The sequence below is a fragment of the Podarcis filfolensis genome (genome assembly GCF_964270895.1).
Source record: "Podarcis filfolensis genome assembly, chromosome: 3".
Lineage (NCBI taxonomy): Eukaryota > Metazoa > Chordata > Lepidosauria > Squamata > Lacertidae > Podarcis > Podarcis filfolensis.
The window spans coordinates 102720121-102736215 of NC_139606.1; the positions used below are offsets into that span (position 1 = coordinate 102720121).

At 42.9% G+C, this 16095-nt stretch overlaps 1 protein-coding gene across 1 annotated transcript; it reads right to left on the minus strand.

The window, feature by feature from the left end:
* Window positions 1-3755: 3755 nt before the first annotated feature.
* Window positions 3756-12315, minus strand: TMEM247 (transmembrane protein 247). The gene is made up of 4 exons (XM_083606258.1): window positions 12141-12315; window positions 8506-8736; window positions 6462-6797; window positions 3756-4278 (listed from the first exon to the last, which is right to left on the minus strand). The coding sequence occupies exons 1-4, from the start codon at window positions 12141-12143 to the stop codon at window positions 4075-4077; spliced, it is 774 nt and encodes a 257-aa protein (XP_083462384.1). The 5' UTR covers window positions 12144-12315; the 3' UTR covers window positions 3756-4074.
* Between the last annotated feature and the right edge of the window lie 3780 nt (window positions 12316-16095).

Sequence of the window (16095 nt, forward strand, 5' to 3'; positions counted from 1 at the left end):
GCAATATAACAACTCAGTTCATTAAGCACGTCATCAATAACTTTAAAACTTGGCACCTTTGCATCGTTGCTATACATCGCCTTATAATCCTCACGTTGACGCTGTTCGGTAAATCACTGTTATATTATCCCCATATTACAGATGGGGAGACTGAGGCTCAGGGAACAATGTCTCACCTAGGGCCAGCTGGTGAGATTTGAACAAAAGACCCTCCAGCTCATTCTCTTAGCCAGTTGGGCAGCTTTAGACTCTAGAATACATGGCCTGACCAGGGGGGGCACGGGGGGCTATTTAAATGGTAATGTATATTACATTACTTTCTGCAAAATGTGGTAAGCCAAATTTTTATATTGGGAGCTGCCTTGCGATCTGTGTATGGGGGGGTAGTATACAAAAGAATAGAATAGAATAGAATAGAATAGAATAGAATAGAATAGAATAGAATAGAATAGAATAATAAAATAAAATAAAATAAAATAAAATAAAATAAAATAAAATAAAATAAAATAAAATAATAAACAAAACAAAAAACAAATATCTGCTGCAACTGGAAGCCCTGACACTCTGTCTGCTGAGTGGGACTCCAGACGTCTGCCTTTCATGTCCTTTCATGCCAGTTCCTCTGCTCTTAGCCAATGCACAATATTGGCTCTTAAAGTTCTTAGGCTGACAAGCAGGTACCCAATGAACCAACTCAAGGATGCTGCTCTTTCTTCCCCTCTGTGCATTTCCCCGCAAATAAATGCCATGCAACTTACCTTTGCATCCTGGTCCTGTCCACCTAACCCTGGAGGCAGCGTTTAAAACCCAGCAGTTCCCTTTTCCCTCCGCAGTCTTGGAAGTGGAGCGTTGACTCAGCTCCTCGGCGCCACAAATCATCCAACTGCTTCCCCCCCTTCCCTTGCTCTTAAAAGAGTTGCTGCTGCCTCTGGCTTGTAAGGGGTGGAGTTTCTTGACAGATATGCGACGCTCAGAGATGCATTTGCAAGCAGCCTTCTTCCTGTGATGATCACCTTCAAGTCAGTGGGGGATTAATTTATTTATCGACCTGATCTTGCTCTACTGGAGCTATGTAGGTCACAGAGCAGCTATGTGGGGTTTTCCTGCTCGCCCATTCACCCCCATTTCTTTTAACAGGGTAATTATAATTACCCAGAAGAAAGTGAATCTGTTTAAAGAAAGTAGTCTTAAAATGATGTGTTTCTGTAATACTTTCCCATCTGTGTATGAGAAACCCATGCCTTACAAGACAGTCTTATTCATGGCCTGAAACCACACTGTCACCAGATCTCTAGACCTCAATATCCTGAATACTGTAATACAGTATATTATGGTGTGTACGTGCTTGTTACTAGCAGAGAGCCATAGCTCAGAGGAATACTGCCTCCTTTGCATGCAGAAGGTCCCTGGTACAATCTCCAACATCTCAACAAATGGCTAGGAGACACCCCTGTCTAGATTTGGGCAAAACCAGTCAATTTCAGCTCATTTTCTCATTTCCCCGACCTTAGGTTCAGTTCTACACTTTTCCATATCCATTTGTGATTGTGTGTGGGGGTTTTTAAAGCATCCTTGTGAAAATTTATCAGCATTTTAGTGCAAATGTCTCCCGAATTTCAAGTCACAAACTGTTTCGCAAAGTGTGAAGTAGGTAAAGGTAAAGGGACCCCTGACCATTAGGTCCAGTCACGGACGACTCTGGGGTTGCGGCACTCATCTCGCTTTATTGGCTGAGGGAGCTGGTGTTTGTAGCCAGCATGTGGCCAGCATGACTAAGCCGCTTCTGACGAACCAGAGCAGTGCACAGAAACGCTGTTTACCTTCCCGCTGGAGCAGTACCTATTTATCTACTTGCACTTTGACATGCTTTCGAACTGCTAGGTGGTTGGCAGGAGCAGGGACCGAGCAACGGGAGCTCACCCCGTCACGGGGATTTGAACTGCTAACCTTCTGATCGGCAAGTCCTAGGCTCTGTGGTTTAACCCACAGCCTTTAAATTGTGCTCTGAATTGAATCCCTCCAGCCTTTTGTCTGTCTGTCTGAAACCGGACAGTGTAGACAATTCTGAGATAGATGAACCAATGGGTTCATCTGAGAAAGGTGTGAGACAGCTTCCCATGTTCCTATTGTTGCCTGTGTCCTTACCATTTCTGTATACAGAGAAATTATGGGAACCATTCTTCCCAATTTCTCCAGGGGGAGGAGAAAATTGTCAACAGTTTCTTAAGGATGGGACTCACAATTAGCAGCAGCAATGGCACAGCTTCCTTCAACACCTCCCCCCCCCAAGCTACCCCACACCAAGCAGCCGCAAATCTGTGTTTACAGACTCACCACAATTTGGAGTCCTTTACAATGCCAGAGACCTGGTGTTATTTTAGGACGTTCTGGGAGGTATAAGGAGGTTTACGGCCGCCACACATAAATTGTGGAGAATATTCAGATGGAATTCTGTGAAGTAGTCTTCTTTTAGCAGACAGCGGGGGGATTGCTGAGGAAAGGAAATCTCTCAGAAATTTTCTCCCCCCCCCCAATGTCTTTGGAGAAATATTGGCTCAGCGGCTCAGCTCCATTGTGAGCCAATTGCTACATAAGATCAACAAGCCAAAAGCCCATTATCTGGTTCTTACAGTGCCCATACTGATACCTGTGGGAGGCCTACAAGCAAGATATTAATATATTAGGCCTCAGTTGTTATTCTCCTACCGCTTCCAATAGTGGAGGTAGAACATAACCATACTAGCTAGGAGCCATACTGGCCAAATCATCCATGTATTTAATCATCTTTTAAAGCTGTTGATATGGATGGCCATCGCTATCTCTCGTTGGAGTGAATTCCACAGTTTAATGATGCCCTGTGTGAATAAGTACTTTATTTTGTTCATTCTGAAGCTTCCAAAATTTAGCTTCATTGGATAGCCCTGAGTTCTTGTATTGTGAGTGGGGAAGAAAATCTTCTTCCTATCCTGCTTCTCAACACTTTATTGCACTGCTATCTCTACATTTTATCAGTGCTTTGAATGAACTAGTTCAGTTAAACAAAATTCACTGAACTAGTTCAAAAATCTCTGAAGGACACCAGAAAGTAGTTCCTATAATAGCTGAATACACTAAAGGCGAATGAAGTTCACTTTGAGGAAGAAACTTGAACAGTTGCTAGTTCATCTTCATGTCCATTCTCACACACCCAGCCAACCAGCAGGAGGCCTGGACTCTTAGCCTTCAATTAAAAGAAGGAAGTGAATTGGACATCTATCAATAAGGTTAGGAAGCAAAATGTGGAGGCAACATTCTAAGGCTTATTAGGCACTTACGGAGGTACTGCCATTGCTAAGGTCACTTAATCGCTTTTGCTAAACGATTAGAAGGAAGGAATGTGAGGCATTTCCTGTATTTTCCCTGCTGAAGGGATTAACTGTCTTTCAACAGGAACTTGCCATGAGAACTAAATGTACAAGAAAAAGCAAGTGATGTCTCATGCCTTTAACAGCTATGCGGCTGGCACAAAGTAAGTATTTTCTAGTATGGAAATTCAATTATGGGAACGCTTTACCTATCATAGAATCGTAGAGTTGGAAGGGACCTCAAGGGTCATCTAGTCCATCCCCGTGCTATGCAGGAATCTGTCGATATTCTGCCTACTGGACATATTACTGGATTGTCTTGAATCTCCCCCTGTCCAGCCCTTTACAAACATTTCCAGGGGCCCTGCTTACTATACCCCCCTTTTCAAAGAAAAAATTGTGGAAATAGAATCTGTTTTTTTGTTTAATTCTAGGCCAATTTATTAACATCGATGACTGTGACAGGCTCAGGTGGGATGGCTGCAATGGATGAGCCTACAGCTGAATAGCAAAGGGAAACAGCAACACAGCAGCGGCATTTGATAGAGAGAACTGCCAGTGCACTTAGACAGCCAAGCCAAATCTTGCATTCGTCGCATGCGACTGAAAAAGGGGGAATTGTAAAGAGGAGGGAAGGGAGAGGCGATAGGGAATGGAGATACATAAACATCAGGGAGCTGCTTTGCCCTCTTTTTTCCTCTGCTGCCTAGAGTCTGCTGCTGTTTCGTGTTTAGTTTCTCCTACTTCTGTAATCCAGTAAAATCTTCTTGAAAATGAAATACAGCAAAATGGCAAAGCAGAATACGTCGTGTTTCATAATAAAATAGAAAGCCAGCTCCCTGGCTGTGTAAATAATGTGGATAAAGATGAAGCAGAAAAAAAATAGGGCATACTGGTTCTGGGGCTGAAGGAGTTCGTGGAGCTCTTGCCCAATCTGTGGGGGAGGGGGGAGAGAAACAGGGGTGGGGGGAGGAAAAAGAGGTGTCTGTTAACAAAACGCTCCCTATGATCAGCTACCCAAAGAGCCTGCAATACTATAAACACCTTCCCATTGAACCCAGAGGGCCTCGCATCTTCATAGACATTGTAAATGTGCTCAACTTAAATTCCATTGATTTATATCGGGAGTGGGGGAAACAAGGCCCTCCAGATGTTATTGGATTGATGGGGCCTGGAGTCCCACAACTGCTGGAGAGCTACGGATTCTCCATCCTTGATTTATATGGACTTAAGCATGCTCAGAAATATTTAGATTGTGCATTCAAAATACCGATTCGGAGAAATGTCAAACTGCAGAAGTCAGGCGAGCCCACAACATGGCATCTAATGTGTTTTCTTTTCTTTTTTTCTCCCTCGAACTTTTTCACTCCTGGAGGAAAAGGACCATGCCCCCCTTGCCCCAATGTCTTTTGAATGAAGCATACAATGGGCAGTGCTTGCCTTGGGGTTTCCTATATTCTTAATGCATCAACTGTTCTGGGTGAGGACAGCAAAAATGTCTTCTTTAGACACAGCGGCAGAAGCCAAATGTGTGTTTTGGAAGCATGTTGCCCACCTGGTGCCCTCCAGATCTCCCATCAGCCTCAGCTATGAAGCAGGGGCAGTGAGAGGTGTAGCCAGGGAGAGGGCATGGCTGGGAGAAATCCTCAAGGGCCTGATAGTGGAAGCTGGTATCCATTGGATCTGGTGGGGCAGAAGATAGCTAATGGGAGACAAAGCCAAAGGGTCAGTAGAGGCAGAGCTGGGGGTGGAGGAGAATTCAATTTAGCTTGTATTTAAGGTTAAATCTGTGAGAATTTCGCTTTCTGGAGCAAGATGGGAGCTGAAACACAGCCAGCCTTCCAAAGTTGCTCTTATCCGAAATTTGCAATGCAGTTTTCCAACCAAACCACATTTGCAAAAAAAAAAAAAGAGCATACATTAGCAGTAAGTGTGCAAAAAACAACAACAACCCCACGAATGTTATTTGTGAAAATAACATACAAAAATGCATTACATTAGGATTCTATTGCTTGCAGAAATGTTGGCCGTGGTCCAAACTGCATACAAAAATGTGTTTACTGGGAGAAAAGGGCGCTCAAATGCTGGAGAATTTTCATGAGGGTTCAAAAAAAAAATTTTTTTTTTAACTGCAAATTGCTGCAGGCATGTAGAGTACTGGCTTTAAGGTTGGAAAAATGAGACCGTGGGAGTAGAAATTAACAGATTCTTCCATCCCTAGCAGGAACTAAGCAGTTGGGTTTTTTTACAGATTGATTCCAGCACCTAGAACGGGGTCAGCAACCTAAGGCCCATGGGCCAGAAGCGGCCTGCGGAGGTCGTTTGACCGGCCGCCGAGCCACCCTCGAACTGAGCTGCCTGCTCATGTGCTGCACTAAACCGGTGCAGTGCGGCGCAGGGACTCACTTCCGCAGTGCTAGAAATCACATCTGCGCATGCGCAGACACCAAAAATCACATCTGCGCAGATGTAGATGCCAAAAATCACACGCACAAAAATGGAAGCAAGAAGAATTACCAACGATAGAAGAATGGCAGATGAAATTGATGGACTATGCAGAATTGGATAAATTAACTGGAAGGATTCAAAACCTGCGGGATCAGAGATTCTTAGAAGACTGGAGTAAATATATGAACTACTTGAAAAGTACTGTAATAGTAATGAACAGATTGTGCTAGTAGGATTGCAAGAAGTTTTGTAAGGAGAATTATATGAAATATTACAAGAAAGACTATGAGGAGAGTTATTAGTTGATGACAATTAAGAGTAATAGATATATTAAGAAATGCAGAATAAGTGATAAAAGACGGAAAATCATCAGAGTTGTTGACGGAAGTCTAAAACAATGTATAAGATAAGAAGATATATAATGTGATTGTTGGAAATGATATATTAAAAAACTAATAAAAAAGAAAGAAAAGAAAATCACACACTCATGCATGCGAGATCCGGCTCACTGAGGGATCTCTGTGGGACTGATCCGGCCCAGGCAAAATAAACCTTGCTGACCCCTGACCTAGAACAATGCCCAAAGATGCTGTAGGCCAAGGAATGCAGAATTTGGTTTCCATTTTTAACGGAAAGCTCACATCTACCCCTTATTCCCCCCTCACTTACTGATCGAGGGGTTGTCTGATGATGTAGCTGTTGCATTTTCTCCTCGTGCTGCCGCCTCTTTTCATTGTCTTCATGTCGGTACCTCAGTCTGGTCATTGCGCCATCAAGCCTCATCTTCTCCAGGTCAAGATCAGCTGCTGTGATCTGCCTGCTGTGCAGCTGACCCATCCGCTCCATACTGCTGGCCTCGCCTATCCTAGAGTAGGCTTCTGGCTGCAGAGCACTGGTCCCTCGCTGGGTGCTGATGGCCAGCCGGTCTCCCTGACTCTTATTGTCTAAGGTCTCCGTCATGTCATCAGGGACGTACGAAGAGGCTGGCGTGTCCCTTGCAGTGTCCTGTAATAGGAAAGGAGGGACAGGGGGGAAGTATCAGTGGCTACTAGCCAGGCCAGCTATGCTCCATTCCACCCCACCCCCAGTTTTTAAATGCCTTATTGATTGAAAACTTTATAACAGAAATGTACAATAGATGTTATAGGCAAAATGAGAAATAAAAAAATACACAATTATTCATTCTTTAACTTGCTTTGTACATCCATTTGTGATTAAATTTGACAAGCCCTCAGATCTTCCCCTGCGTTCCCAAATTAAATTCCTTAAATACGCACTTAAACTTTACTTTCTCCATGTTATTTAACTTACTATAAATTTTATTTTGTAAAATTATCCTTTTTAGACACCGAAGCTCAGTCAAAACCTGCCAACAGGTTGATCTTTTGACAATGTTCTTTTACATAGACTCTGTATATATCCCACTCTCTGATAAATTCTTCATCTGTAACATCTCTTGGCTGTTACGGGAAATGCTAGAGTGCTAGAGTGGCTGGTCCTTCAGCTGGGCTGTTCTTAAAGTCTTGAGAGATATCAGCCTTAGCATTGGCATCTACTGTACTATAGATATATGCTCTATCATTATCTGTCTTGGAGACATCCATGGTCTCCACCATATGGTAGACACATGCTGTGGGGCTGAATGTGATGTGTGGATGCAAAAGAACCTAATAAGAGCCCTGTTGAAGGTCCGTCTACTCCAACACCGGTTTTCCCTTAGCGGCCAGTCAAATGCCTCCATGAAGTCTATAAGCAACAGCCCTTTCTAGAAGCTTGGAGCAAGGAGTTGTCCAGGGATGGCTAGTTCTATCAGCATTTTTAGGTTATTTTTAAAGCTTTTCTTATTCCACCAGCCATTTGTGAGGCTGAACTGGGTTAAATAAATTTCCAGCTGCTTCTGCTGTTCATGTTGCGATTTCGTGAGTGGCTTGAGTATAAGGGATCAGATGGCCCTTAAGGTACCTTGGTCCCATTATTATTATTATTATTATTATTATTATTATTATTATTAATGGTGATGACACCTCCCATCTGACTGGGCTGCCCTATCCAATCTGGGCAGTTTCCAACAAATTAAAACACAGCAAGACATCAAACGTTAAAAACTTCCCTATACAGGGCTGCCTTCAGGTGTCTTCCAAAAGTCAGATAGCTGTTTATTTCCTTGACATCTGATGGTGCTCTAGGGCTTTGCGAATTAACACAGGAACCTTAAAGCTTTCCGGGCAGCAAATTGGCAACCACCACAGCTGTCTCTGCAGCAGAAATCATGTTGCCAATAATCTGCTCCCATGAGGATCGCGACCACTGCATTGTGTACTAGTTGCTGCTTCCAGATGAAATATAAGGGCAGCTCCACACAGAGTGTGTTCCAGTAATCAAATGTTATAAGAAGGGACCTTACATGAGTCCTGATGTACAGATACTTCTCTATGTAAAGAAATGGACCCTGAATGGCCCAGGAACCCCATCTGCAAGGAGAAACATTAGGCATGTATGGCTCTTTTCTCACACTTGCTGAATGCGCAGCTGGGTCAAGGCTGTTTTTCCCCACTTGCCTCACAGACCTCCTGCCCTCATTGGTTGCAGATGTAGTCTCATGAGAAAAGGTGACCGCTGGATCTGTGTAATCGTCAGCTCCCATCGAAAGGATGGGAGTTCAACTGGATTCCCAGAGCCAAGGGATCCCTGCCCCACATCCGCTGCCACTTACCATCCTTTCCCGATGCTTTTTCAAATCTTTAATTGGGGTTATCTGCACAGCAAACTCAATCTCGGTTTGCATCTCCTTGAACCCTACACTGCCTCCTTGGTAAGAATATTCAGACCCTTCCACATTGCTGGTGTGATCCAGATCTGCTTGAATCTCCTTGTCTGTTTGGTGCACAGACTCCGTCTCAAAGTTGGAGAAATCTGATGAGGAATGTGGTTCTCTGGATACTTCCTGTTATAAAACAGATGGGGATTTAGGGCAGTTTATGTTTGTTTGCTTTTTCCTATAATTTCGATTAAATTTTCTGTTTTACATTTTGGAACATTCATTTCAACAACCTTAAAATATCAATGACTTCCGTTCTTCTCTTTCCATGGTTCATTTTGCATAACATAAATCCATGCATATTTTATATAAACCAAACCATTCAGTATTCCATTATTACATCCATCAAAACTTATTTACACTGTTGAATTTATCTTAATGCTGCCCACGGTTTCAAATAAACACATTTTCCTTCCATATATTAAATAAACATTTTCCAATCTTCTTTAAACATATGTTCTTCTTGTTCTCTTATTCTACATGTTAGGTCTGCAAGGTGCGCATGTTCCATCAGTTTAAGTGGCCATTCTTCTTTAGTTAGCACTTCACTCATTTCCCATTTTGGGGCTTACAAAACACGAGCCGCGGTAGTGGCATACATAAATAACCTTTTAAAGCAGGTGTGTGTGTGTGTGTGTGTGTGTGTGTGTGTGTGTGTGTGTGTGTATGCACTCAAAGATAACTGATTTTTATTTGTTTTGCCCATTACAATGCACAAAACAACAACAACAAATGTCCATTTCTATTACAAAACCACACAAAGTCAAGCAGATGCAGTCAAAACCAGCAACAAAAATAAAAAGGGGAGAAAGGGAGAGGGAAGGACAGGGAATATGTTCTAGCAGGTTAAAGCGATCTTTCAGGAAGAGAAAAGGCATATAGGACCACCCCATTGTTACCTGCCTGATTTCTTATTCCACCAGCCATTTGTGAGGCTGAACTGGGTTAAATAAATTTCCAGCTGCTTCTGCTGTTCATGTTGCGATTTCGTGAGTGGCTTGAGTATAAGGGATCAGATGGCCCTTAAGGTACCTTGGTCCCATTATTATTATTATTATTATTATTATTATTATTATTATTAATGGTGATGACACCTCCCATCTGACTGGGCTGCCCTATCCAATCTGGGCAGTTTCCAACAAATTAAAACACAGCAAGACATCAAACGTTAAAAACTTCCCTATACAGGGCTGCCTTCAGGTGTCTTCCAAAAGTCAGATAGCTGTTTATTTCCTTGACATCTGATGGTGCTCTAGGGCTTTGCGAATTAACACAGGAACCTTGAAGCTTTCCGGGCAGCAAATTGGCAACCACCACAGCTGTCTCTGCAGCAGAAATCATGTTGCCAATAATCTGCTCCCATGAGGATCGCGACCACTGCATTGTGTACTAGTTGCTGCTTCCAGATGAAATATAAGGGCAGCTCCACACAGAGTGTGTTCCAGTAATCAAATGTTATAAGAAGGGACCTTACATGAGTCCTGATGTACAGATACTTCTCTATGTAAAGAAATGGACCCTGAATGGCCCAGGAACCCCATCTGCAAGGAGAAACATTAGGCATGTATGGCTCTTTTCTCACACTTGCTGAATGCGCAGCTGGGTCAAGGCTGTTTTCCCCACTTGCCTCACAGACCTCCTGCCCTCATTGGATTCAGAGCTTGCCACTCAGCTCTTCCACAACGCCATCTTTCCCCCAATTTTGATACAGGGGGTACGCTATAAAGTGAGTTTCTCATGTGAGTCAGGATCGAATGGGTGTTTCACAGCCAGCCTCCTCCAAACCTCCCTGACTGCCACTGTTGATGGCGGGGAGTGAGTCCCCTGAATATGCTTTGAACCCAGAAAAACAAAAAAAAAGTGACAATTTGTTGTTGACAAAGGACAGCTGGACATATAAAGGGCCCCATTACCTTCGGTAGCTGAGGGCCTCATCAAACCTAAATCCAGCCCTGATTTCAGTGAGAGTGTTAAGGAGGCACCTAATTCTCCCACTCATTGATTGACATAGCTATAGCTCTCTCTCTCTATCACTTAAAAGGTATTGACTTGGGAACATCTCCACCCCCATCATTCAGCCCAGACACTGAGGTCCAGCTCCGAGGGCCTTCTCACTGCGAGAAGTGAAGTTACAGGGAACTAGGCAGAGGGCCTTCTCGGTTAGTGGCACCTTCTCCGTGGAACGCCCTTTCATCAGATGTCAAGGAAATAAAGAAATAAACAACTTTTAGAAGACATCTGGAGGCAGCCCTGTATCCGAAAGCTTTTTTTATGTTTTGACGTTTGCTGTGTTTTTATTATGTTGGAAGCTGCCCAGAGTGGCTGGGACAACCCAGTCAGACAGGCAGGGTATAAATAATAAAATTTAGTAGTATTGCTAGATCATGCCCTAAGTTCCTTCTCACCTGCCTTGAGCCCATCTCAGGTTTGCAGATAAACATGATATTAGGAGTGGGCTGCATTTTCCCCATTAAGGGCCACATCTCCTAAGGATAAATCTGTCAGGAGTCATATGAGGAGAATGGATACAGCCTTGTCTTGTCCTCTCTGCCCAGAGGGCTGATGGGAGATGAGCAGATTGCTCCTTTCAGAGGTGTGAATGGATCCCTTGCAAAGCAGGGAGAGGCCTGCATCTTGCCCCCGCCCCCTTTGTTGTTGTTTAGTCATTTAGTCCGACTCTTCGTGTCCCCATGGACCAGAGCACGCCAGGCACTCCTGTCTTCCACTGCCTCCCGTAGTTTGGTCAAACTCATGCTGGTAGCTTCGAGAACACTGTCCAACCATCTTGTCCTCTGTCGTCCCCTTCTCCTTGTGCCCTCCATCTTCCCCAACATCAGGGTCTTTTCCAGGGAGTCTTCTCTTCTCATGAGGTGGCCAAAGTATTGGAGCCTCAGCTTCACGATCTGTCCTTCCAGTGAGCACTCGGGGCTGATTTCTTTAAGAATGGAGAGGTTTGATCTTCTTGCAGTCCATGGGACTCTCAAGAGTCTCCTCCAGCACCATAATTCAAAAGCATCAATTCTTCAGCGATCATCCTTCTTTATGGTCCAGCTTTCACTTCCATACAACAGTGCTATTTTTCTAGAAAAAGAGTTGCCAGAACTTACCATGAACACCTCCCTTGCTATGGCACCCACCTGAGTTCTGACTGAAAATAAGCCCTGCTCATTACCTCCAAGATTTAGTATCCACAAATACAATCTGTTTAAATACATGCTTCCCCCCAAAAGAATCCCGAGAACTGTAATTCGTTGACGGTGCTGGGAGATGTAGCTCTGTGAGGGGGAAAACTACAGTTCCCAAGATTCTTTGTGGCGGGGACCTTTAAATGTATGGCCTTAGAAACACTAGGGCAGATGTGGGGGACCTTTGGCCCTCCAGATGTTGTTGAACTACAGCTCCCATCAGCCCCGACCAAGCATGACCAAGGGATGATGGGAGCTGTAGTTCAACAGCAACTGGAGGGCCAAAGGTTCCTCAGACGATCTTTCCCCATCCTGAAACAGAAAGAACTTACTGGGATTTCTTACCATAGCAGATTTTGTACTGGGAAGGAAACATACATCAACATTGGATGCCAAGGCAGGAGCCTCTATATCCACACCTGCCCCATGTAAAAGAACCGAAACCGGCTGCCCCAGTTTGAAGCAGACACACACTGCTCAAACACCAGCCACAAGCTCTTTCCTGAACTGCCACAGTGATGTCAGAAAGTTCCGCACTGGGATGATGTCATAATTTTCCAGTTACCACAACAGTTAAGACAAGTGTTGCTAAGAGGCCTTTGTGGATTGTCTGTAGGCCTGCTATATATTTTATTTGAAAACAGTACTGGTAACATCTTATGTGGCCATATCAATAGATGACCCAAGAAGGGTGTATTTTGCTCCTCCTCCCACAGCGCGCACTGTAATCACAACATTTGTTTATTGATCTTATTGGACACTATTAAAAATGAAAAGTAACTCAAAGCGACTTACAGGAAAACCCCCACATACATTAAAACTAACACAAAACTAAAACAGTGTGAAAGCCTCAATGTTTTATTCAAGTTGGCATCCTTGGTGAGGAGTAAGGCAGCTGCCATAGGCGAACGTTGCTGGGGGGCAGGGAGAGTCAGCAAGGGGTCAGTGGCCCCTGTTATAGATGCCACCTGGAGTGCCCTATGCCCCCTAAGCAAGCCTGCCACCCTCAGGCGCAGCGAAGGTCACTGCTCTGGTGTTGATTCAGTTGCCAGTCTTGTTGGCTTCTGAACATGGAACTGGCAGCATCATCTTCTAGCCCACCTCAGCCAGGTAAATGTCTTGGGTTAGACCTTATTCTGATGATCACCTGAATGCTGCCCCACCTGTGCAGGTGGGGTGGGAAGGTTGGCATTGCTTATTCCACCACTCCTCCCCTTCATTTTGCTCACTGTTTTTCTTTCCAACGTATCTTCTCAGTATCTGCAAGTATCTGTCAGGCTGCTGCAGCAGCACACCTTCCAAAGCCACTATCGTGGAATCTGACAGAGAGGAGAACACTGTCTTTCATTTCCTTATTTGCTGACGTTTTATTTCCCTACCTTTCCTCCCCGGTAGAAAACTGCACTTCATTGCAAAATAATACTCAGGGTGCCTAGTTATGGAAAGGTTTCGTGCTTCTGTGGATACACGCCTAATTGAAAACACATTTTTAAATAACGCTCTGCAACCATAAATATTCCACTGAATTTATATACTGCGTTAATTGTAACGTATTACATTACCTCTGATGCCAAAATTCAACACTAATCTGGTTTGAAAACAGCCACGAGAAGTAGGACATTTTAGTGTATCTTTCATCTTTGTTGGAAGCCGCCCAGAGTGGCTGGGGAAACCCAGCCAGATGGGCGGGGTACAAATAATAAATTATTATTATTATAGGAGTGAGGACCTTGGAGCTGATCATCAACACTGGACACGACTGAGCAGGAATACAGGTCTTTTCCACTATACTGAGGTGGGTTGTATTTCGATTTAAATTAAAGTGATTGTTTCTGAATCGGCATCTGCTTGTTTATTTAGTATATCACACTCTTCCTTCCAAAGGACCTCAGGATGGCAACCATTGAGTGAGAAGAAAATTTTTTAAAAAAATCATAAAAACAATTCCAATGCAGGTGAAGACTAGAAAAGATATCAACTTCACAGACTTGATGAAAGAGGAAGGTCCTCAGTAGATCTACAAAATGCAAATTTTATGCAAATGTGTGACCCCTTTATCCTCTCTCTGGTGTGTGACTGACCACACTAACTTTGTGGTCACTGTTCAGCCTATTCCACATGAGAGCTGTACCATGGCAGTTATGAAGGAAACTTTGCTGCAGTAGCTCGGAATGGAACATCCATGTTCAGAGGCAGTTTATACTTCTGATTAACAGATGCTGGATGCAAGCAAAAAAAGGAGTAGCTTCCTTCAGTGAGGATCTTTCCAGCATCATGATCTGGCTGACTGCTAACTGCAGATAGATAGATTTTCCAGCTGACCAGAAATAAAAGTAGCAGGGCAGGGGATACACTCAGCCTGACTTTGTCCCGTGCAGAGACAAAGAGAAGGCTGACCTTGTAAAGAAAAAGAAGGAACTTTTTATCACATGTGGTGGGAATGTAAGAAAGTGAAAAGCTTCTGGGAAATGATATATAATGAGATGAAAAAGATGTTGAAATATACATTTATTAAAAAAACCCAGAAGCATTTCTACTTGGCAATGTAGGGGAGGATATTAACAGACAGGATAGTAAACTGTTTTTATATGCAACAACGACAATAATTATTGGCACAGAAATGGAAACAAGAAGAACTACCGATGAAAGAAGATAAGAAGAAAGAAGAAAAGCAGACGAAATTAATGGACTATGCAGAATTAGATAAAATGACAGGAAGGATTCAAAACCTGCGGGATCAGAGATTCTCAGAGGACTAGAGTAAATATGTGAACTATTTGAAAAGCAAGTGTAATCAACAGATTATGCTAGTAGGACTATAAGAAGTTTTGTAAGGAGGATTATGTGAAATATGGCAGAGAAAAGTATGAAGAGAATTATTAGTGAAGGACTATTAAAAGTAATAGTGAAACTAATGAAATGCAGATTAAGTGATGAAGACTGAAAAATCTTCAGATGTGGTTGATGGAAGTCCAAAATATTGTATAAGATAAAATATGTTGTATATTTTTTGGAAACTTTGTGTGTGTGTGTGTGTGTGTGTGTGTAAAAGAGAAGGCTGACCTACAAAAATCTGCAAGAGAAGTTTCTTAAGCAGAGAAGAATGGTAACTTGTGAGCGTTTGCTGATCACACTGCTCTTAAAAAGTCACAGGTTGAAGTGCTAGAAGACAAGACGGCAACCCTATACCAACGACAGAGTGTTCTGAGCTTGGGTGGCTGCTCACATCTTCTCAAAGATGTTGAAAAGGTCACCTCGCTTTGCATCAGGTTTCCAGCAGAGGGTCTCAGGAACTTAGGTTTGCTGCTTCATGTGGAATGAGACCATTGGTCTCCTCTAGCCCAGCAGTCTTGAGATGGACAGCAGCTCCCCAGGGTCTCATGAAGGGATTTCCTCCATGGCCTTTTAAGCAAGAGATGCACTAGGGATTCAGCCTGGGGGCTTTTATGGGTCTGGGGGAGAAAATCAATTTAGTTTTCATTCAAAGACGAATCGACCCAATTCGCACTTCTTGAAACAAAACCTGAACCAAAACAAACCCTTCCAAATGCTCACGTCTCTTGAGTTTTGCGGTTCGCTTCTACAGTCAAATAATGTGTGCAAAACCACATGTGCTAGGACAAAGTGTACAGCAAAATATTATATTAAGGGAAATTGCTTGCAAAAAATGTGTACAGCCTGCTTAGTATCATCACTATTTCTTTTCAAGCACCAAGCAAAAATGTTCATATAGACCCATATCTTTAGATCTTAATTTTCTGGTTATCTTTTAGCAGGCTTGGATTTGTTTCGTGTGTGTGTGTGTGTGTGTGTGTGTGAGTTGCTTTCAGTTTCACTTTTGAGAGGGAAACATAATAATTATAATGCACACAAAATTGCATATTGTGTGCATTTCACCCTCAAATGCCAACCAATTTTCACAAGAGGTTTTTTTTTTTATTTAAAGAATTTGCAAACTGACATGGAAATGTGGAATCTACAAATTATTATATTTGTTAATGCGAATTGCAGTTAATTATTGTAGCTGTGGTATAAGTGATTTTATCAAGAATGGATTGTATTTGGTTTGAGTGACAGCCTTGAGGCAGAATTAAAGGGAATAAGACCTTGAAGTACAGCACGTGGGAAGCCACCCAAAATTTATAATTGGCTATGTAATTGATTTGTATTTGAGTTGGTACTGCTATTTGGTGTTAATATAATATGGTGCATATTGAATTTTTGTAATTGAAAATTAATTTTTAAAAATGTAATAATAATAAAAAGGAAATGTGGAGAACAGGCCCTAAGACTAGAAAAA